The sequence below is a fragment of the Pezoporus occidentalis genome, unplaced genomic scaffold (genome assembly GCF_034315485.1).
Source record: "Pezoporus occidentalis ecotype Australia unplaced genomic scaffold, CSIRO_AGI_Poc_V1 ctg4, whole genome shotgun sequence".
In the NCBI taxonomy this organism is placed as follows: Eukaryota; Metazoa; Chordata; class Aves; order Psittaciformes; family Psittacidae; genus Pezoporus; species Pezoporus occidentalis.
In genome coordinates, this window is record NW_026915724.1 from 17,098,254 (window position 1) to 17,122,449 (window position 24,196).

At 39.6% G+C, this 24,196-nt stretch overlaps 1 protein-coding gene across 3 annotated transcripts in view; it reads left to right on the forward strand.

Moving 5' to 3' along the window:
- Nucleotides 1-24,196, forward strand: part of OSBPL1A (oxysterol binding protein like 1A) — a 75,241-nt gene that overhangs the window by 8,186 nt on the left and 42,859 nt on the right. For all 3 annotated transcript variants that reach the window (XM_062632822.1, XM_062632821.1, XM_062632820.1), the window contains 13 exons: nt 1,249-1,334; nt 3,338-3,412; nt 4,545-4,656; nt 5,494-5,579; nt 8,810-8,954; nt 9,674-9,741; nt 9,822-9,866; nt 10,744-10,817; nt 10,898-10,961; nt 11,889-11,990; nt 13,399-13,521; nt 14,603-14,684; nt 17,337-17,443. In XM_062632822.1, the coding sequence (XP_062488806.1) occupies nt 1,249-1,334; nt 3,338-3,412; nt 4,545-4,656; nt 5,494-5,579; nt 8,810-8,954; nt 9,674-9,741; nt 9,822-9,866; nt 10,744-10,817; nt 10,898-10,961; nt 11,889-11,990; nt 13,399-13,521; nt 14,603-14,684; nt 17,337-17,443 (1,169 nt within the window). The remainder of the gene's footprint in view (nt 1-1,248; nt 1,335-3,337; nt 3,413-4,544; nt 4,657-5,493; nt 5,580-8,809; nt 8,955-9,673; nt 9,742-9,821; nt 9,867-10,743; nt 10,818-10,897; nt 10,962-11,888; nt 11,991-13,398; nt 13,522-14,602; nt 14,685-17,336; nt 17,444-24,196) is intronic.

The window sequence follows — 24,196 nt, forward strand, 5'->3', positions numbered from 1 at the left end:
CCCTGTTATAGGCCAGACTGGGATGAGGGAAGATACTAAATCTGGGGTTGAAACAAGAGAAAGAGTTAAGAAGAAAGAGAATCAAATAACAAAAGAAATAGCCAATAAAGGGCAGAAATGTTTAGCTGGAAACAGTTACAAGAAATGGGAAGATACTTCATCTGTGAACCACATTCTAGTGTTAATTTGTAATACAACAGAAAGAATTATGAACTTGCAAGACCAGCAGTTCTCTTTTTTTCTTTGTGCTAATGGCTTGTCTCCTCAGGGTAAACTTACATAGTGTTCCAAGCCTTAGTGCTTGAGGATACACAAAAGGGAAAAACTTAATGGTGGCAGTAATTCAAAATAATTTCTGATGCCTCACTTTCACTTTGCTTCCAAATACAAAACGACAGCTTTTAGGTGGCACTTGGAATGCTGTGAGTCTGTTGCTTAGTAAAAACAAAGCACAAATCGGCTTTGCTTATTACAGTTATGATTGGAAACTAACATCAGTTGTTAAAGTAGTAATCTCTAATGCTTTACTATCTTGCTTTTAAAGAAGTGATTGTAGGATAGTTTGTGAATTTCATTTATACAGCTGGTCCTCCACAGCATGCTTTAAATGCTCTTTAAAGCACAAAGGATAGTTTCCTTTGCATGGTCACTCCTGTGCCTACTTCCTGCCTGCACTTAAATCATTCCTGCAGAGGCTTAGAGCTGTAGGTGGTACATGAGTCCTACACTGCAGAGCTTTCAATTCATAATACTTAGTAAGGCTATCCTTATTAAAAATGAGTACAAGCACAAGGTAACAAAACCCTCCTAACACTAGGTCATCCCTCCTGTTTTCTTTTGAATCCTCTTTTTGGAAGAGGGGTTGTCCTACTTCTTATTTGTGTGCAGGAAATAAAATCAGGTAAACTTTTATAGATACACAAGATAAATGTGTACTTGCATGTGCTGTTTTCATAGTGAATGAAAGTAACTGAAGCTGCTGTTGAAGAACAAGATATTACATGGAAGAAATGCTTTATTCTCCATTATCCTACATGACTTTCTCCTTTCAGAAAGATTTTGTAGGTTTCAGTCTCATACTGTCAGACTGCATTACAGTTTACTAATTCAGATGATGAGAATAGATGCTTCCAGCCTCCTTGTTCGTCTGTTACTATGGAGAATGACCATCCATGCCAACCTCCAAGCACAAGACAAGATCTTTCTTGTATCGTGACCGAAACGTAATTTACCTGTTTTGTCTTTTAGGCAGAAGTAAATCCAATATGGGCTGGACACCACTTCACCTTGCTTGCTACTTTGGGCATGCTGTTGTAGTAGAGGATTTGCTGAAGGTATATTTCTACTTGCTTCTGTGTGAAGGCAGAAAATTCTTTGTTCTTGAAGTAGTTAATTTTTATACAGGTTTTTGTGATAGAAGAAATGCAGCTTTGTAGAGAGGCAGAGTCACTCCTACAGTTTATCTGCATGTAATGTAGAGATAAATGATTGTTAAAACTAAGGAATGAAATAATCGTAGTATGGGTCAGCACAGTTTACAAGGACCCAAAATAGTGACAGTGAAAGTCTATACAGTGGTATACAATTACACCAAACAGTTTTTATATTAATACTTAGTTAACTTTCTCATGAGTATGTGTGTTTGTATAACCATCTGATTGTAGGAATTAAAGATCTATAGTATGTAAGTATGCAGTCATGAAAGCTTCAGCCTTTTTCAAGCTTAGTGAATATCTGCATATAATAAGCCAGCACCTGACACTTGTAATGCAAATGTTTCAAAGGCCTGTTTAGCTTACTGTGATACATAAATTATATAGCTTAGGCAGTTACAGTCACTGAGTTGTGGGAAAGGCTAAAGTAAAAATAATAATCTGTTATCTAATTGTATGTTGTGCATTGAAGCGTGTCCAGAATTCTGTGCCAAGTAACCTGTTTCTTCCCAGTGCAGGCTCACATAGTATCATTGTTTTCTAACATCATTGAAATAATGAACACATGGTGAACTTGAAATGACGAACCTCTGTTATCAAAGCTGACTTATTTGTATCTTGGGAGCTATATCTGCACTGCATTTGCAATTGTTTCTGACTGAATTTATTTTTTTTACCCTCAGCTGTCAGGGTAGTTTCAACTAATCCTAATTGTATTTATATCCTATTCATGTTGGGAAAACTTTGCTGTCGATGGCAAGAACGTGCTAAGCAGCCTCAAATATTTGAAATTCACTCCAAATAAAGGCTATCAGCCATACTTATGACTCTAAAGGAGGAAACAAAATTGGGATTTCTTTGAAAAGTTCTTCTCTGGCCTGCACAATTACTTAGATAATGCTGTTCTCAATCCAAGTGGGCTACTTTCTTCTTTGCCCATAGGGCTCTTGAAAGAGTATTATTTAAAGAATAAGTTAGTTAAAGAAATAGTAAAGAAGGCTGTGCATCTCTGGAAGCTAGCATATATAGGTGTCTGTGTACTTGTGTCTAGATTTTGTGCTTAAAGAGCAAGTGAATGAGGAATTACCAGAAAAAGAACTCTGGAACTAGTCAGGTTCATCAGTGAACTTCAGGCGGGCAGCAGTGACCTGGGTAAATTGCATGACTTTAAACATATGTGACAAAGTAAAGTTAGTTCTGCCCTCATTCTGACCTTTTGAGGTTAGGTAAAGCAGTGTAGAAGAAATGCTTAAAGAAAGGATAGCATTTCTTGCTTTCCTGGAACAGTGCCTGTGCAGTGTGACAAGCAGTCTTCCTTTCAGATAAAAGGTATGAGATGGAGAAATTGTGTGATAAGAGGAAGGGACATTCAAGCCAAAGATTGTAGATGAGAAAAGTGAGAAAGTTTCACTTCAAGTGAAAAAACAGTAATAGGTTTCTGAAGGGAACGCCACTTGTTAAATCAGGAACATCAGGAGGCTGGTACTACTCTGTGCATCTGTAATAGTACATATATGTGTGTTATACAGTAGCACTGCAGTTCTTAAGTTGTTCGGGGTTTTTTCCAACACCTACACCCCCAGCCCTATAAATTCCCCCAAAACAAACCAACAGTGCCCCCATTCCCTGCGTTAAACTTACTTTCCATATACCTTCTTCAAAGTGAGATGCCTGAGAAACACACAGGAGGAATTTCCTTTTGAAGCAGTTTATAGAATGCTGGTTATAAATTTTATGTATGTAGTTTATCTTTGCTTTCTGGGATGGCTGTATTACAGTTCTCATCTAATTTGCCATGAGGCCTACATTAGTGTCCTGTCCTCCCCTTCCCCCCAAGTCAGAGGGGATAGCTATGTAGTTCTTGCTGGAAGGGCGTTCAGTTGTCTTTGGGTTCTGCTGTTTAGGCTGGTGCAGATGTGAATGTGCTGAATGACATGGGGGACACTCCACTGCATCGTGCAGCTTTCACTGGACGTAAGGTAAAGTATGTTGGCTTTTTTTAAGCTTCAGTTGTAGAACTGGGGAAATACTAGAAATGAGATCACTTTGTAAAGATGTTTTTACAGTGTCGAAGAATGACTTACCTGTTTTGGTACAGTGCATTCAAAAGGATTAGGCATATTGCCTAGATGCTGTAACTCTGTCCAAAACAAAATCATGGCACAAAAACCATTTTTTTTGAAAATGGGAGAACATTGGTCCATGGCTTCCCTTGGTATACTTTATGTCCTTTTTTAGCTTTGTGCTGTAAAGATTTTGCTGGCAGACAGAAAAAGAAATCATAGATGCCTTCACCTGTAGCACTGTGCATTAGTTGAGTTGTGCAACTAATTTACATTGCTTCTGTTCTCCTTATTCTGTGTGTCAGACAATGCTGAAGCATAGCACTGCTTCTAGTGGCAGGTTCTAATTCCTGTGTAGAAACCAGTATAAAGATCTCTCATCTACTATTGAAGTACAACAGGTTAATTCATGTTTGTCTGGTGTGTTTGATGCAGTAAAAGGATTAGGGATTGCTCCTCCCAGCTAATTGCGTACTTGCACAGAGAGTAACCACATTGTTTTAATCTTAGTGGCTTTTTGAGTGGAAAAAATAAAAATTAGGACACATTTGTCCATTTGGTGTCTGGAAGTGCTGTTTCTTCATAGAAAACTAGAACTAAAGAGTTTTTTTTATAGGCCTGTAATGTCAGACTAGTTTGATTGCTTCCCACAAGCTGCTATCATTCCCAAAGTAGTACTGCCCCTACGGATAACCTCTTGGCCCTTCAGAAGGAGTGACTATATAGTTGCTCATCAGAAGAGCTATTCTTTCTATTTTTATCTGTCAAATTCAACATTTACTTCAGGTACACCAGCTTTTAAATCTGAGCAGGTCTGTTCACCTAAAACAGATCTGTTAGTTCTTTCAGCCTGACTCATGTGAGAGGGGAGGTTGCAGTTAGTCCTACTCTCCAATCTCTCTAAAACATCCCTTCCTCTTTTTGTAAGTCAGCAGTGGTGAGAAGCCGTTACACAGCGCATCTCACAGGATGTTAGTAGCTGCAAAGCCCGATTGTGGCCTTGCCATAGCAGAGAGAGATAAGCAGTGTTTTTCAAATTGTTTTCCAGGAGGTGGTGATGTTACTCTTGCAGCATAATGCTGATACCTCTATCGTTAATGGGAGTGGAGAGACTGCAAAAGAAGTTACTCAAGATAAAGACATAAGAAATATGTTGGAAGGTAACTTTAATAGGCCAGAAGCCTGTTGTTTTTTCCCAACACTTGTACGTTCTAAAAGCTGACTCTTCTCCTGCAAGTTACACAAGCTCAATTGATTTTTTTTTTTTTTTTTTCTTCCTAATGACCAAATTTAAAGGGAAGTCACAGTTAATGTCTGCAGTCAACTTGGAGAATTAAGTGTTGTCAATGCCAACAGCATTATTAAAGTAACTATTTCAGCCCTGCTGGGGTCATCCTTGCTACAGCTCTGAATGTTACATGGCAGTCAAAGCCTTAATGGTGTCCAAATACTTATATAGGCTCACTGCTTACAGTTCCGGAGAGTTCAAGAGCTGTGTTGCTTCCTGGGGTTATGTGATATGTTGCTGAAGGTCTGTGTCTGGTACATGTATGTGTGAAAAGTTATCTCTCTTCTGACTCTGTATGTAAGTGCTGCTTATCTGCTGGATTGTTAAAAGACTGTAATTTCTGTATGATGATAGGAAGAGTAGAAGAGAAACTGAAAAGAACACAGGAAAGATCTTATAGGAGTGTCACATAGTTCCACTGTTTCCCTTTTACTAGGGAATGGGGTTGGGTTGTGTTTAAGAAAAAAACAAACACATGTACATATATATATTTTGTTACACTCATGCATCTTTTCAAATATGACATGGTTTTGTTCTGACACAGACTTCTGTGAATAAATGCTCCATTTCTACCTGTTCCAAATAAATAATACTGGAAACTTGTGCTTTTCTAGGCTTGTTTTGATATAGTTTCTTGAGCACTCTGTGTGTACTTGCTACTTTATTGAGACTGACCTTAAACTTGGGTGGCTTTCTGTTTTTTTAATAGCAGTGGAAAGAACACAAGAAAGGAAACTGGAAGAAGAACTCTTAGGAGCAGCAAGAGAGGGGGAAACAGGGAAACTGACTGCCTTGGTAAGAATTCAAGTTGCTGTAATAATTTTATGTTACATTATAGCTTGAACCACTTGACAACATATGACATTAGGCCTTGCATTTCTAAGTGCTGTGACTTCAGGTTATGAGTGCTGTGCACCTCATTACCTTGGTGAGGTGTTGAACCCTCAAGGGTTTTCCAGCCTCCTTGTTGTTAGCTGCAAAATAATGCTTTTTCAGCTTCTTTCATGTTTCTCAATACTGTTGTAACTAGCAGTGTAATGGTTCTAGATTTACTGGCTTAAGGGAATGTTTTGCGGATGCCTTAATTTAGTCATGGATGCCTAGGTTTTCACCACAACATGGTGTATTTTAAATCTTGAAAGTAAGGTTTTGTTATCATCTGTTGCAGCTGAAGTCTATTTTTTAATGGACAGTCATCTGCATAGCACAATTTTTGCTGGGTAGGAATTGAAAACTGTGTGTGTGCATGCAGTCATAGTAACTCAAGCTGAGCAATACCATGGCATGGTGAGTCTACTGGAGAAGCAAAACACAGAAGAATTGAGACTGGAAGGTGTCTCTTGAGACTATCTAGTCCAGCTCTTATTCCCAGAGCAGAATAAAATAGAGCAGGTTACCCAGGACCATACCCAGTTGGGTTTTATTTTTTACGTATCCAGAGTCTCAGTGCTTGAACTAAAGCTTTTGAGAGTCCTGAAGAGTTTACTGGAAGTAAGACATACAGTATTTAACACTTTCTACCTGGTTAGCACCTCTACTAATGACTTCTAAGTCATCAGAGCAGTCCGAATAAATCTATGTACTTCTAATGGAAAATTCACAAGCCCAAGACTTGTATATTGAGAAATTTGACATTCTCATCTGCCTATAAGCCACAGTGAATGCCCATTCAAAATCTGTTTCCATTCTCTAAATTCTTTCTTCTGGTCTGAAGAGGCCTTGTCCTAACTCCTCACATGAAAACTGTTTTAAAATCTTTGGTCATCCTTGTAATTTTTATTTGTACTTTTTGTACTATCCTCTTTGAAGTGGAGAGGGAACCAGAGCTGTACACAGTACTCAAAATGTGGAAATGGTACATTAGTACACTGTCATGATTGTATTATTTGTAATTAAAACACTGGCATAACTGATCTGTTCTTGATTCTGGTAATTTTTTTTTATACTTGCAGCATTTGATGCTGCATGCTTACTGACTAAGCTTTAAACTGATGTAGAAAAATATGGCTCCTCATAGAAATCAGTCATTTAATGAACTACCTTCTCTTATGTGCCATATAACCATGTAACTCTTGCATGCACATGTAACTCTTCCTGTAAACATTTTAATTTCTAAATGATTTTTCAAACTATTTGGTATCATTGAGCTCTGTATATGTGAGAACAACTATATGTTGACCTCTAAAACTCTTCAAAGTATTTACCATGCATTTGACCCCCATGCAGTTTTTTTAGGTCAAGTCATAACTGATGTTTCTTGGAATTGTTTGGTGAGTGCTTGGACCTCTGCCCATTGACTTACAATTTTAAAACTCATGATGACTCTTGAGGAAGTCCAAAGAACTTTCTCTACTTATAGTTCTATGGTGTAAACCTCCTTGACTTTCCTACCCTTAGGTTAGTACGTCTGTGGAGGATTTGTGTAGCTCTTCTGAACTGCTCTGTATCTTGAGAATTCCTCATACTTTGCCTACTGATTTTTCAGGCCTTTCTGCTCCTATTATGTTATTTAATCTTTTTTCTTAGCTATTATGCTCATGAATAGCTGCTTACATCTACTTTTACTGTGAGACCTAACACACCAGAACTTATTCTCTACTGCCCTGCTTTTACATCAGAGTGCACTTCCATGAAAGATGGTATTTTATTACTAGCTTTCATGTTTCTTGATTATTTTTACCAGAAAAGACCATACTGTGTCTTGTAACACAAATTTCTGGAAGAGGTAGTTTAATGGGGCAGTTTATCTAAACCTTCTAATTGGACTTCACTTATTTTTCTGCCTTTCCTGTACACGCTTCATAACCTCTCCTTCTGTAGAAGTCAAATGGTAGTGGTGGCTTTGTGCTGCTCTTTGTCCAGATTCTCACTACATCACAGTATGTTTTGCTACTAAAAGCTAGACCTTCAGTAGCTGAATCTTAACCCAGGCTTTTTAGTCTACTTGAGGAAAAACCAGTATGTTTTTCCTGTGAGTTCTCAAAATGTACCATACACTTACTGAAATTACTGGAGAGCTTTTTATTTCAATTAGTTGACTATTAATTAATTGCTGCTCTGGAATCCTGTTATTATGGAGCAATTTCTCTAAGACAGCATTTGGCCAGTGCAGAAGGCTTAAACTGAGTTTCTCTAAAACTGTTGCCAAGCATTTGTGACTCTACTCTCCTAAGACTGCTTAAACTATAATGGCTGATCATTGTGTAGAATGGTTTTGGTAGGAAAAGACCTTTAAAGATCATCTAGCCCAGCCCTGATGTTTGCATCCAATACTGATGTATTTCAAGAAATGCAGTGGTATTTTAGGATGGTTAGTATTGTTATGCTTAATGACCATTCTCTTAGATTGCATCAATTTCTTAAAATATGTTGTGTCCAAGGAAAACTCGGTGTTTTTCTTTTTTTTTTCCCCCTCTGTAACATTAGAGCAGCTATATAAAGTTCACACAGTAGTTAACACTTCAGAACACAGCTAAACTGTAATTGTGTAACAGACTGCCTATACTGAGAGGCTCTAAATGGCCTAGGATAGCTCAGTCACTGAGAGTGTCATGCCTGCCACCCTTCTATACAAAGTTTTTACTCTCTGAAACAGGGTGGCTGCGCAAACTTGTTCTGAGTTTAGCACTAGCCTGTGCTAATTTTGAGACTGCCTGGGAGTCTTCTACAGGGAACAGTAGATTTTGATAGTAGAATCTAACAGGGCTGTTCTAGCAATGTAAGTGGCTGAACTGCAGTGCTGTGCAACTATCTGGAGCTGTGCAATTGTGCAGGATAAATGTTTCCATGTTGGGCAGTAGAGGTGAAAGGGGTACAGCAAGCAAAAACCCTGAAGTTTGTTACTCTAGCTGAACATCTTGATTGTTGTAGCTTTTGCCCTTCTCACAACACTTGCTACATGCCCTCTTTGTTGACAGATCTACACTGAAGCATCCTAGTTAGGAGCAGCTGACTTTGAAAAGAATACACATGGCATTTGGCAAGGGATCAAAACTGATAACTAAGTACAACTTCGTTTTTTCCAGTTGAACAGGCCCAAACCACCTTACATCAACTGTACAGATCAGATGGGGAACACACCATTGCATTGTGCAGCGTACCGTGCCCATAAGCACTGTGCATTGAAACTTCTAAAAAATGGAGCAGATCCTAAAATAAGAAACAAAAATGGTGAGTAGCAAATGCAAGTACACAAGGTATTTAGAGGGCACAAAAATTCAACAGCTTCTATAAAGTTATGTTACTTACTGCTCAGTGTTCAGGGAAAATCTTGTGGTGCTTTACAAGCTTTGTATCACTAATAAAGGAAGCCCAGCACTGACTAAATTGCAGGAGACTGAAGAACTGTAGCAAAATACTTACGTATGCTTTTATTTTTCAAACTTACTCATTTCTGAAAAGTTTACTTGCTGTCTGTCTTAATTATGAAATGTGCCTGACTTTTGTTTTCTTGATATGCTAAATGGTGAATACAGGTAACAAAAAAGGCGTGGTAAGATTGGAGATGTAGCCCAGACAAAGTGACTCTTAAGAAGCCAGCTTCTAATAAAAGCAAATCCAGGAAAACTATGCAGATGTTGTGTGAACTGTGTACTTGTTACCTGATTAAAGATACCTCTATTTTGATCTGTTTTTATAGCTAAAGAGCTAAAACCAAGTAAGAGCAAAGGCCTCTCTGTGGCGAGTAGAACTCTGACGGATGGTTCAGTGCACTCAAGCTTAGAGCCTTTTTAGCCTTCTGCCCCTGAGGAGCTTATGTTCCCCAATTCCAAGTAAACAGAAGCTTGTGGGACTAAACTTTGATTGATAAACAGAGTGTCAGAATATTTTTAAGTACATCTAGGTTCGTTTGCATCAAATTCTCATGCTTCGTCTTGGTTACTAAACAGATCAGACGCCCCTTGATCTAGCCCAAGGTGCAGAAATGAAACTGATACTGGGAGGTAAAACTGGAAAGGTAGGAACTTTTGTATCCATTTAAAATGCTAAGGCTGTCTAGTTGAAACTATTCCTACATGAGCTTTAATTTCTATGCAGGTCATCAACAAACCCTTGAGACGATATGAAGGTCTCCTATGGAAGGTATATCTTGCTTGCTTTTCTAAAATAGCTTACAAGACCACAAAGTATGTCCTTTTCTGTACTTAGTGAGAATTACTGTATGAGGGAGCTTTTCAATAATACATTTGTTAAATTATTTTAGTATAGTGGATAAATTTTATAGATGGGTTGGCTGAGTGGAGCAGTTACTAGATTTGTCACACTTTAATCTTAACCTTAGTTCTTAAAAACTGTCTTTTTTTTTTTTTTCTTTCTTTCCTGAATGGATGGCTTTGACAATGTATGACTGATATTGCTACAAGTTCAACAATCTTCAAGAAACTGGATGTCAGTCAAATGGTTGTTTAAAGCTTGTTTTGCTCTGATACTTAAGTGAATATTTTTTCCCTTGTTAAAAAAAGTCTCGGTATTAGATGATTGCTTAGGTTTTATATTCCTTAATGAAATCTTTGAAGTTTGCTTCAGTGTAAATTTTGCTATTCACTCACAATTGTAATAAAAGGAACTGATTTAAAACCAGAACTATGTACTGAAGATTGTGAAAGCTAAAATATTGTAGTGGGTATCTCAGAGTGTTTTATAGAGTAGAATTGCCTGGTGATTGTCAATCCCTATATTAAAAAATGCAGTATTTTAATACTTCAGTTTGTACTGAATAGCAGCCTCAACAAAACTTTTGTCTTTAGGTGTTTCCAAAAAAGAAAGTATGTTCTCGGTGCTGTGATCACCAAGATGTGTGAAACACAAAATGTCTTCCTAATGACTGCCAGTTTTGTGTAATAGCCTTCAAGCTATCAAACTTAACTAGGAATAAAAACCCTTCCTCTGTTAGCCTTACCTTGTCTTTTTTTGTTATGTGAGGGTTTTTTTTGTTTATTTTCTTAATTATTTTTTTTAGAGCTCACGATTTTTTGGTTGGAAACTCTATTGGATTGTTCTAGAACATGGAGTCCTTTCCTGGTATCGGAGACAGTAAGTTCTGTGTTTCAATTTCTGAAAAGCAACTTAAGTAATTCCCATCTTCACTTTACTAATCTCTTTTTCTTTCAAAGAGCTGATGCAGTGAATAATGATCATCGCCAGGGATGCAAGCATCTAACACAAGCTGTCTGCACGGTAGGAAGTGAAATTACTTGTAACTACTGTTGGAGGGGAGGTGTTTATGTGATGGTGATCCAGACACATAGTGAAACTTGAGGCAGGTTGGTAAGCATGCTTTTTCAAGAAGCAGTGGTTCTTGTGAGGCAAATTATTCGTACGTGGAAATTGTCCATAAATCTTAAATATCCTATGTGTCTTTCCAAAGTCTTGAAGATTCAAACAGACATAAGGCTTCCTAACAGGGTGCTTCTTCAGTTGTGCAAAACAACTGTTTAGAGCATGTGATGAAGAATAGCAAAGCTTTAGTTCCTCCTGTAGCTGTCAATGATGACTTGTGACCAATTGTGTAACTTCAGCTGATCTCAGTTGGAGAACTGATCAGTTCTGAAGGTGACTTTTGGAAAACTTCCTTAAATTCTGTTATGCCTGTGTGAATCCCTTTTGGAAGGGGTGAACAGAGGGAAAACAGATCATGTGTCAGAAAGATGAAATGCTTAAGGAAAATGCATTTAAGATAATTTCAGTGCTTTTTCTTCTGTAACTAACTTGTTCTATCTCTACAGATTGGCACCACAGGTTCTGCTAAACTATAGTTATGCTCTTACTATATGGAAAGTGACTCCTGCTTTTCTGTATTTACAGATTCCTTAATATTGGTGATCTTATGTCATTGCTGAGATTTTTGTCTGCATCAAGTGATGTGAATATATACTATTTTGACATAAACCCCCTCTGTATTATCATTCATAATGGGAAGTACAAGACAGTGTATTTTGTAAAACTATTCTGTCCAAGGTTTTTTGTTATCTATAGTTGTTTTGCATCAAAACTGAGGCAAAACTAGTTCTGAGTCAAGAGGATTTTTCTACCTTGCTTAGTTTTAAGTTTTTTCTTTTCTTACTGATACATTATACTAATTTTGTTTTCTTCTCATTGCTTTAGGTAAAATCTACAGATAGTTACTTCTTTTCTGTTAGATGTTTTGATGACACTGTTCATCGTTTCAAGATTCCTAAAAATAGCCTTCCATCTCAAACCAGAGAGGTAAGAATGACTCTTTATCAAAGGCTAAAAATGTAATAACTTCTGTAATTAATAATTTGCATACTACTCACTGTAGATGGATTAGTAGCAGGTTCAGTTATCTTGATCATCAGGACTTGGTAACATAAGTGCAGATAACTGAATCTTGTAGCCTGACTATAGACTAAATAGCAAAAATGGACAGACTGTCATTCTCTTTAAAATTAGTGTCACCTTGTTGTCCAGCTCTGTGCCTGTATTATGCTCGTAGTCTAACTTCCTCTTTTTAACTTCTCCATGTGGTAAATTCCTATTGCAGCTTCTGTTGAACTTTCATGGTTCATTATCCCAAACGAAAGAATGCTTAATGGTACATTCTACTATTAGCCATTCTCCCAGATGGCCTAGTAACTTGTATTTTCCTCAAAGGTGGGTCTGAAACAAGAGAGTAACTTTTTCTTTTTTTTTAAGGGCTACTTGTACTGTAGTTACTTAATGTACTTCTGTAGGTGTATTAACTGGAGATGAAGTAAGGGTGCAGGCAGCTGGAGTATTGTGTCCACTTCTGGGCTCCCCACTGAGACAGACATGAACATACTGAAGAGAGCCCAACAAAAGGTTGCTAAGGTGATTAAAGGAGCCAGAGGATCTCCTATACTGAGAAAGGCTGAGAGAGATGGGACTGCCTAGAGAACAGAAGGGTTAGGGAATCTTGTCAATGTATGTAAATACTTGAAGGGAAGGTGCAAAGAGGGGTGGAGCCAGGCTGTCTTCAGTGTGTGCCCATTGCCCATGCAGAGGCAATGGGCACACACAAATACAGAAGGTTCCCTCTGAACGTAAGAAGAAACATAAGGGTGATTGAGCACTGGCAGAGGTTGATCAGAAAGCTTGTGGAACCTCAATCCTTGGAGAAATTCAGAAGCCACTGGGATATGGTCCTGCTTGAGCTGGGGCGTTAGACCAGATGACCTCCAGAGGTCCCTGCCAACCTTGGCCATTCTGTGATCTGATGAACAGGAAAAGAATCTACCTCACTTTTTATAGTGCTTGAGGCTTTCTGCACAGAGTTTTGTCATGCATAAGGCAGCAGACTTTGTCACAGGGACCTTGCTGTCTGAACAGAAACCCAAAGATGCAAAATACATTCCCTAAAGGCTTAATTGGTGTGACTTTTTTGTGACCGTGGATAGACTGAGGGGTGGATTACATTTGTGTTTGAACTTTAATCAAGTAAGTCTGTAGCACTCTTAACATACTAAAGATAGTCTGTAGTGAATTTTAAACAATCTATTTTCTGCTTATTAAGGTGTCTCAATTTACTAATGAATGTCACATCAACAGACAACTTTCATTTGTTCTTTTGTACCTATGCATGTATGGGCATTTGTATGAATTCTATGGTTTGTTTTTTTGTTTTTCTACTCAGAGTTGGCTGGAAGCAATAGAAGACCACTCTGCATATAGCACACACTACTGCACACAGGAACAGTTGAGTAGTGATGATGAAGATGATGCAGTACCTGTTACATACCTACAGGATACTCTGAAAGTATGTACTGAATTTGGCTCATGCATCTAGGTGGCTGCAGATTAGTCCTGTTTTGAAATTCTTTAGTGTACTTTTTATTCCCATGGATGCATAAATGTCACTTGTATTTGCACTGCTTACTTCAGACTGTATGTGGAAAATTACATGCTTATCATAGCTACAGGGATGTGATTTTCAGTTTTACAAGCCCTACTGCAAGGTAGAAAGTTGCTTGACTCTTCAGCCAGGAGAGGGAGCCTTGTGTACTGGGTGACACAGAGACTGGAGGATAACAAAGCTAACCTTTAATGAGCTCTACCTCTGTAAAACTGACAGTGAAATGGCTTAGAAATGACTCTTTTAACATCTCAGGTCACATTAGATGTGTTGTAACACTGACTGTTCAGACCTGCAATGAAAGTGAGTCTTCCTTGATAATTCTAGTATTCAGTCTGTGATTAGTGCTTTTTGCCATACATAAACTTCTGAAACCTTTAAGGGAAAGTTGACACTAATGCAAAAATCTTCATGTGGCTGAACTCCACATGGTTTGTGCCATACCTTGTGGTACAAGAACTCAAAGTAGCCTTTGGCAGAATACAGAAGATAACTGGTGGTAGCAGTTCTCAGCAGCCTACAGAAGAAGACAGTATTATCTTATAGATAACCATCTCCCAGTTCAAACACTGGCTTGGAATATGATCTTGGGCTGGATGCTTGCAAGTTGCTGTACTTACCATACATCAGTCAATCTATGCATTTGCTTATTTCGGCTTCAGGTTTGTCAAAGAATAAGCAAAGGCTCTTCCTGGGTTTTCAGACCTCTTAAGAAAGAGGTGGAAATGCAAAAGAGGTACATACAACATAGCTTTGGGGTTTGGTTTGCTATGCTAGTTTAAAGAGAAACCAGTCAGCAATATAATGTGCAGCAAACTTCTGTTTTGTACTTGAAGGTACTTAAAGTAATTTCTTTCAGCTTTAGTATAGCTGTCACTGGCAGTCTTTGTTAAGATCTAATGCTCTCCAAAGTTAAAAATTTCAGTATAGTTAAGAGTTCTTAGAACAAGGCACTTCTGAACTAGCTCTCCTTGCTGTCTTTCAGAAAGCACAAGCTTGCCAGCAAAGACTCAGTAAAGAGATTTCAGACTTTCTTGCAATGGTTAAATCTTTGGATGCTACAAAAGGTAAAACTTACTCTTGTAAAATTCATTTTGTTACCAGGCAACTAATTTTCTCTTTTTAAGCAGCACATGCTTTAATGTCACTGAAATTAAATTTTTGTGAGCTTGAAAATATACACTGTTTTCCTCATTAAAAAAGATTCTAATAAAGTAACATTATAGTAATTGCTAAGAACTAAGATTTCAGAGAAGCAGCTAAGAAGTAGTTTGAAAGAAATTTTATTAGTGGCTGTAAATGTAGTGAAAGTGCCTTTAGATACAGTGCTTACTGAGTAGTATCATAGGAATATAACACAGGGGTTCACTTCCAAGGTTTTAAAACATCTGTGGTTGGTAGCTTACTGCAGAGCAGAAGTCTCCTGGGAGAGATACAACTTGCTAGCTGTCTTAGTCTAGCTTTCCCCTCAAAAATCAACTTGTCTTGTAGCGAGTAGAAACACGATGGAATCTGAGATATGGTAAAGGGATGATACAGAGCAGCATGTTTCAGGGAACTGCAGGCATTGTGTGATGGGGTATATTCCACAGACTTCTGCCATGAGTTTCATGCCAGATTTGAACTTGTTTGGCTTCATTTTAAGTAACTCTTAAATTAACATGTACCTGGATTTCCGCACCAAAAATAAAAGTACAGGAATCAAACTCCTGAGATTAGAATATTTCATTTAATGCCTTAAACGTGTACAGAAGTTGCTTGCATACTAAACACACAAAGGTGTTCTGTAAGAACATCTAACAGCTGTTCCTTTCAGCCCGAGTCTTAGTTACATATTGTGACTTAAATTTATGAAGCTTAAACTACAGAATAAGTGTTTATTTGTACAAATAATCTGTAGTCTGTACTAGAATAACAGTTTTGGGAGGAGAAAGGTTCTTCCTTCTGCATCCCTGTGCTTTCTCAAAAGGAGTCTAAAATAGAGCTTTTTTTCTTTTCCCCATACGTTACTGGGATAAGTTACTGTGTGACATTGACCCATCTTGCACTAACTGAATCTTTATTTCACAAAGAAAAGATTTCGTAATAGATATTTTATTGGGAAGCCTTAATAATACAGTAAAACTGAGTTCTTCACAAAAAATCAGTTTGAAAATTAGCATGAGGGGGTAAGTTTCCTTTGGTAGATGTGAGGGCAGTTTCTCCAAGCCAGTACTGCTGACCTGAAGAACCAGTAAGGGCATTTGATCTTTTTTCTTTACTAGTAAAGAACTTGAATAACCAAAAACTATAGCAAAGCAAACACAGGTAATCTCTCTTTCCTAGAAACTGCTAGTCTTGGCTGATAGCAGTAGTAAGTTCCTATTTTCCTCCCAGTGAATGTTTGAGACAGTGAACTGTTTCCAGGCTCATGTGTAACCTCGAAGTCTCAACAGGAAAAACTGTTACAGTTCTCCCAGTTCTCCCACTGAGCTGACGTGGTATCTTTGAAGTATTCGAGTCCTCTGGCTCCAGAAGAATGCAAATTTGAGTTAAAAGTCTTTCTATGTGGAACTTCTAAAAGCTTTTGAGTAATATAAAAATAGTTATCATGGCATGTGATGCTTAAACTTCTCTCCCTAAATGTCTCAATGTGCTATTTTAATGTATCTTTGAGATACGTGCATCTTATATATTACAAATAAAGCTTTAGCCTGCTTCTGCACTCAGCGTGCCATCCCTTGCTAGATGTTTTTGATAGCTGCTCTAAATAGAGACTCCTAATTCCAGTGTAGTAGTGAACTTTAGTATCAAAGACAACAATTAATCTGTTGATATGTACTGTATCTTTTCATGCACAAGCAGTACAAGTTACAAAATTCAAGAACTATCACTGTCAGACCTCTTTTAATCTTTCTTGTTGTGACATGAGCTTGAAGCAGCTGAGTTACTAAATGGTGTCAACTGATCCTGGAGTCTGTAGCCACTAAATGAACACCAATTTTAATTGCAATAAGTATGCTTTCTGAGAGAATGGCTTGCTTGACTTCTGAGGAATTGGTGCACATCACAGAACTTCAAAGATGAACTCAAATTTTTACTAGCTGTTTGGGTTATCATGATTTCCTACTGGTTCTAGACATGTAGCCCCTTCTATTAAATGGTCATGGAAGTTGGGATGTAAGGTAGCATTGCCCTGTATTACTTATCCGGAAGATGAGTCCATGGAAAAAAAAAGATCACCTTCTCCTTCATTTATTGATCAGTGTCTTTGTAAATCCCCATCTATTTTTTTCAAACCTAAATCTCCATCTGCACTGTGGTAAGCTTTTTCTGTACATTTCTCACTTTAACTTATCTAAAACCAGTGCCATATCCTTCATATTTCAATTTTCACCTGGCAACTCAGCCTTTAAAATCTAGAAAGTGGTTAAAAGATTGCTGCTAGTCACTTTTTCGGTATCTTGCTGACATAGCTTACTCCCTGTGCTTTCTAAGTCATGCTGAAAGAGAAACTCAATCCATTGATATGCCATTTATGCCACTACTGGAGGAAGGATGCAAAAGAAAGAACATACGTTCCCTCAGTGCTACTTACAGTTGCCCTTTCCTCACACAGATCTTGCAGTGCACCAGCCTTCCTGTAGAATATGAATGCTATGTCTGTATTACTTAAAAAATAATTCAGAGTCCTGGTGTTTACAATGCCCCCCTAACACTACTGATCTTTGGTGTTTCAGGAATATCTTCTCCCATCCTGCAAAAAGTTGATGTAGTCTCTGAAGTATCCCAGAGAACATGTGAGGCCCTGGCTGACTGTCTCAACCTATTTACAAAGCAAGAAGGGGTATGTAGTGTGCTGTGTGGGTTTATAAAGGGTTGAATAACTTAGTGTATTTGCTAGTGCCCTACTTACCTCTTACAAAAATAAATTCACAGACCCGTAGAACTTCATATTGTTGGTAAGCTGTCCTTTCACGTACTAAATGTGATGAAAACTCATGCTTTTAGAGTAGCAAAGTTCCTCTAAAAAAGTATATCTTGGTATAGGTGTTTGGAAGAGGCACAGACTTTTCCTACAAACTACTTCTTGCAATGTTCAAACTGAATGCTTGAATTCAATAAAGTGGGTGCTTATCTGAAGGTTAAAATATTGAGAAAATCATCTTTTTTTTTTTTCCTTAACTGGGTAACTGAAGTGTTGAACAATATTCTGAATTTATTTTTCAGACCATGTGCTTAGTGGGTGTGCGAATGCTATGTATTGAACTTCTGGCTTTCCCAGTGACAAGTATCTTTCATGGTGTTAAACATAATGCAGATGCTTCAATTGGGGAATATATGTCAAACTCATTAATTCCTGGAGTAGGAGGTCTGGTATTTTTCTTCCTTCTCGAAGATACCATAGTACCATGGAACAAACTTCCCTTCCTGTGTTATGGTAACAGTAATCCCTCAGTTAGCTTCTTGCTGTCATCAGTAGGCTGTGTTTCAAAATGAGGTTTGTGTTGGTGCCCATTAGTCTTCCAGTTATTTAAGTGAGCTGCAAACACTGGCTTCATTGTCTAGGTTTGCTTTAAGATCCCCCCCCCCCCCCCATTCCTTTCCAAGCCTTTTTGTCTCCAGTCCCGAGTCTCCTAGACTCACTTGAGTCAAGCTCTAGGAGGGTGGAACAAGCACTGCTTTTTTACATTGAGTTTTTACTTTAAGAAAATCTAATATTAAAGTTTCCAGTGCCATTTGTGGATGTGGGGGAAATTGTTACACCAGTGGGTGTATAGTGCTAGTTAGTATTCCTTAATTGTGTTGGCATCTTGCTTCAAGCCAGACTAAAATAGCTTTCCAGAGTGGAGTATTACAAAACATATGGTGAAATTGTATTTCACCTTGCTTGAACTCGGATAATCTCAGTAGGTGTTACAGAGGCCTTATTTTAATGTGGAAGCACATAGATTTGGGCAGAGGGATAGGCTGATGTGTGAACTTGAATTTCCACCATAGCTACTGAAATCAGTTGGTTATGCCAGGAAGATGTGATCCTGGAGAGTTTTGTGCCTTGGTATTTTTAAACCTCCAACTGCTGCAATTCCAGAATATAATGCAGGCTTTTAAAGATGCCATAAGCTTATAAGGAAATTCGGCAATCTCTTCCTGAGACTCGAACCTTTACAAAAAGTTATGTTCCTTGAGTGTTGATGTCTTTAAACCCACCACACTTGGTTTACTTTTCTTCTGTAAGATGTTGCCCTCTTCTTTGCCATTCAGTGTTCATTTCTAGACTGTAATTTTGTTGGTGTTACAGAAGCATCATATTGAGTTCTGCATTAGCATGTGACAGGATCCTGATTAAATGCTTTAATATTCCTTCCAAGTATATTTAATGGTAAAGCATAACTCTAATATGTCAAGCTCTAACATAAAATACTTGTCTAAAATACTCTAAGAAAAAGGTCTTTTTTTTTCTTCAGTGTTTCTGTCCTGATCATGGTGGCAATAATGTAGGCTTATGTGATGTACATGTTTGGGAACAATTGCCATGAATGCCCAGCCCAGGGAAAAACTGGCTGCTGTGAACTTAAAACTGCATAACCACATTCATAGAATCATGGTATACCAGGTTGGAAGGGACCTCAGGACTCATCTGGTCTGAATTTTCTTAGCAAACCATGACCTAGACTAAATTGCCTAGCACCATGTCCAGCCAAATCTTGAGTGTGGCCACCACTGGAGAATCTACCTTCAGGCAGGATAACACGACAACCGCTGTTAAAAGCTGCTTTCCTGCATGTCTTCTTGTCCCTGAGCTTCTCTTGTTGTCAGCTGGACTGTTTGACTGCGGCTTGTTGTCAGCTGGACTGTTTGACTGCGGCTTGTCTTGTGGGGAGTCCCAGAGAGGCCTTCTGCTGCCTAGAAAGGAATTAATTGCTCCACAATACCTTTGAACTGTATTGTTGAAAATCAGTTTCTCTCTAGAACTGCATTCTCAAGCTTGGTACTTGTATACCTTGCCTCTTTAAGGAGATTTCTTATCTCAAACGGTCAGCATACCAGCAGCTACTGCTTGACTAATGTGGAAAGGCTGCAAACTTAAATAAGGAGAACTACAGCACATGCACTCTTTACCTTTTAGAGAAAAGTTCGGTTTTGGTATTACTCATCTCTGCGCTGTGTAAGCCGTACCGTAACTGTGCAGCAATCAGCACATGCAACCGCTAATCTAGCACTGAGGAAAAACAAACGATATAAAGGTTCAGCTGTCCTCCACTCGCGTTACAAATGTGCATGAGCGGCTCTCCGCCGCTTCTTTTCCCCGGTGTCGCCGTGCGGGGCGGGCCGTGCCCTGCGTCGGTGGTGGCGGAGCAGGGCCGGTTCCTCGCTGTCTCCGGCGGGGCCGGCTCGGCCCGCTGCGGTGCCGGCTCCGGGAGAAGGCGTGCCCTCACTGCTCCGCACGGCGTGAGCTGCCGTGCCGCCATAGAGGGGAGCGGGGGAGCGTCCAAAAATAACTTATTGCGGCTGTGGCGGGGCCCCGTGCGGGGCGGCCCCGGCGGGCTCAGGGACCGCGTACCGGCGGGGGGTGAGCACAGGGCGGGAGCCCCTGCCCCGGCGGCTGGGGCGGGGCGGGACGCGACGCGGCCTGTGAGGCCGTGTTTACCGGGGCTGGGAGCGGACTCGGTTCGCCGCCGGTTGCGGTTGTTCTTCCCGCCGCCCCTGACGGTGCGCGCCGCCGGGACGCGGGGCGCGCACGACTCCTCCGCCCTGCGCCGCGCCGCACCGGGGCGTCCGCCCGAGTCCGCGGCGTGGTGCAAGGTGAAGGGGCCGACCCGGCAGGTGCTGCTGCTGCTGCCGCCGGTGCTGCAACCCACGGCCGGGTCTGGGAGCGGCTGCTTGGCCGCCTGGCATCGGCGCCGCGGTACGTACTGTGCGCGGCGCGCTGGGGTTGGGTTTTTTTCTTTCCTGACATTGGGATGAACCCGTCGGTGTCCAGGGTTCTTGTCGGTACGGAAAATTCGTGTGGAACGATTGAAACATGCGAGGGGAAAACGAAGGTAATTTGATTGCTCTAATCCGAGTGCGTATTGAGGCGTTCGTGTTGGAAGTAGTGCAACTTGAACCGTTTTCTGCAGTGACTTTGATACAAGGTTAGTAAGTATTGTTTCGAAGCAGGACTTCTCTCGTACGGTTTCAGGCAGATACCAGGACCTGCATTCTGAAAACAGTTTGATTCTAGTGGTTTTGTATCTGAAGGTATTTTTATATAGTTGTAGAAGTTTAACTTACACTGGTGTGCAAAGAATCTTATCTGCTGCATTTTCTGGGTGAGTTTAAAATTTATCTCCAGTACTTGAGCTGCATGCACTGAAGCTGTGTGGAACTGGTAGGAAAGGTACTCTTCAGAGAGATTAGCTGTATTGTCAAGTTTGCATCTTCATTAGCCAGTGCTAGGTAAAGTGGGCTGATGGGTGCCTTGGCTCTCCTAAGTCTTGATTTTACCCTCAAAGGTTATATTGAACAGTAAATTAAGAGCTTGTATGAGTTGAAAACAAATAGTAGCTATAAGCTGACTTCATTTATAGGCTGTGGCTTTGATGTTTTTCCTTTGGTTGTAGGTGTTGTCATTCTTTCTAGGTTTCTAGGTGGGTGGGTGTTTTTTTTTTTTTGTGTTTTGTTTTGTTTTGTTTGTTTTGTTTGTTTTTCTTGGATTTTCTTTTTTCTTTTTGAAAGTGGATTTGTTTACAAGCTGATGAAAACCTTTACCTGATGAGATAAGGGAGTTAGAAATGTTTCTTCATGGCTTGGTTTAAAAAGTTGTATACTCAGCTAGGTCAAATTCATCATAACAAATTAAGCTTGCCATTTTTACAGAGACTTTCAGGTCAGAATGCTGGGGTCATTGTCCTTGAAGTCAGTTAGCTTTACCACGACATAACACACTCTCTTGTATTTGTATCTGATGTCCTGTAAATAAAAAAAATGCGCACATGGTTCAGCTAGCAATCTCTACAAGTTCAGTGTACTGCCTTAGTTTATCTCATATTTCTTGGAAACATAATGGAATGTCCGAGGGCTGGATGTGTCTGTGTGTGTTCTTGGCATGCATGCCTTTTGGGATCCACAAAGTTGTCTTTAATGCATGTCTGGTTTGTGGTCTGGAAGATATGTACGAGCATGGCTGTTACCACTTAAACCTACTACCCTACTGGATTGTGGATGGAGAAGGTCCCTATAAGATGTGTTCAGGTAGCTCCTTAATGTTTTTTTTTTTAATTATCTGTCTCCTTGTGGGGCTGGAGGTGAGGGGAGCAGTAATAGTCTGCAGTCAAGGAAGAGAACTACTGGTATGGGCATTCTGAGCAAATCTGTCTAGGAAAGTCCTGGAGTCCATCAGCAGTCTTCTTCTGCCACCTGGTAATATAGACAGCTGCATTGACCTTTATAAGGTCTTGGGAGCTGTTGGTGTGGGGAGGGAGAGGTGAAGAAGGAGTGAGTCAAAACCAGGGAAGGTAAGAAAGAGGTTAATTTTATGCTTTTTGAGTTAGGTTTTTGGGGAGGGGATTGTGCATTGGCTGGTTGTTGACTAGGTTGTTCCACCTAGAGCTGTGGAATCCTTAATCCCTTAAGTCATGAAACCAGTGCCTGTGTTTCTTTCCTCTTTCCTCCTTGGGTTTATGAAACAGGTGACAACCCTGTTTTTTGCTTCTTCCTTTCAAGCACTGGAGCAGAGCATTTCTGTTGTCCATTCTGTCCTGGGGTTCTCACTGAAACTCATGGAAATCAAGGCAAGACCTCAGTGTGTCAAGGCCTATAGTCAGTGCCCCCAAATAATTGAAATGCTGTTCAGCTTGTAAATCTTGGGAAGAAAGTAAAGTAGTTTTCAGACAGATGAGAGGCTTGAGGTGTGTCTGCATCAGGAAAACCTTATTGGCTATATTGAGTCTCTAACTGACTTGACCCTATTTCTATCTCTCTCCTCCAAATAAATAAGTAGAAATGTACTAGAAATGCTTAGTGCAGCTTGAATCCTGACTGCAAGAAGTTCATTGGAAGGTTCTCTGTGCTCAGGCAGGTGCCCAGGGTAAAGGCTGATGTGTTTTCCCTTACGCAGAAGAGCATGGGATATAATTGTCATGGAGTTACGTATAGGTATGGCATACAGGAGAACAAAGCTACTGACAGGAAAGTCTTTTGGCAAGTTGTTCCTCCTGTTAGAACATTGGCAGTTGTAATCATGCCTTGATGATTCTTGCTGTACTAATTTTTGGGTGCTGTGTATGCGTATGTCTTTCATCTGTGCCAAAGCTCTAAGGAGATCTTCAAATTGGAGGAACTTGGTAAGTCGAATATTTGCAGATAGCATAGTGTTCTACCTCTGGAAGCATTTTTTTTTCTGCCATTGTGCTGCAGCCTAGCAGATAGAAGGCTAACTACAGTACTGTGAAGACAGCATCCTTATCAGTACTATGTAAAGGAAGTAGTTTAGTGAGTCCAACTTATGTAGGAGATAGGGGAGTTAAAGAACATAACTTATTTTCAGAGACTTTCCTAGAGCAGCCAAGGTTGAATAGGTCACCACAGTGAGTAGAGAAGCTAAGCAGCAGCCCAGATGGAAGCCTGTTAAAATAACAAATACTGGGACTCTGTTCAGGGAAAAAATAAGTATTACTGCTTTTCTTCTTATAAAAGGGTACTATGTATGTTGACAGAATGTGTACATTTTCAAGTAGCTGATAAGATCCTTGGTCAAGTGCCGTTTGGGAAAGGCTTCTGGGTGGCAGACAGTCCTGGCTGACAGAAGGATGCCTGCCTATTCCCGTAGGGCTAAATGATGAATGTGACTGGTCTTTGTAGTACAGCACAGTCCCAACTTTTTGCTTGTTTTAGTTGTTTATTGCCTTTTTTTTTCTTAAGAGCATGCACTTCAAAAGTTAACCTTTTTCTTCATAGTTTGTGATATTTTTGAATAAAATATGGCAGTGACATACTAATTTCTGGTGACAGAGAAACTGTTCCTGACTTGTAGCTGTACGGGCCTATGTGAAAGCTGCTCACACAACTTGTCTGAGAGCATTCTCTTCTTGGTACTGTACCACCCAACTCAAAGCACGTTGCTAACATGTTCTTGCACTTTCCAGAGTGGATTAATGCTTTTACAAAGCTTGGCTTGTAGATTTTTTTTTTTTTCTTGGCAGTTTTTAAGCAGCCTTGTGTAAACATAACTTGAAATCCATTCATAGGCCTCTGGGGAAACACAGTGTAAAAATGTGTTAGTTTGAAATGAAACTTCTCCTCATGTTTCTGCAGCTCCCATTCTGAGGTTTACTTCTGAGATCTTGTCTATGACTTGTTTGGGGATTTTTTAATGCAAAAGCATGGAGAAAAGGGGCTTTGCTGAAGCTGCAGTGGGGAATGATCAAGCAGCAAGTTTAAAGGGATGGTATTTGATAGAGCAAACTTCTCAAAAATGAATTGGCAGTTCAGTTTTCTGTGAATGTATTTGAAAATGATGCTCTTGCCTCTAAGCTGATAGAGAAGAAAAAAGATATATTTAACATGAAAATTTTCTTTCTGTGTTTTTGCTGCTTACTGCTATGATATTGCTTGT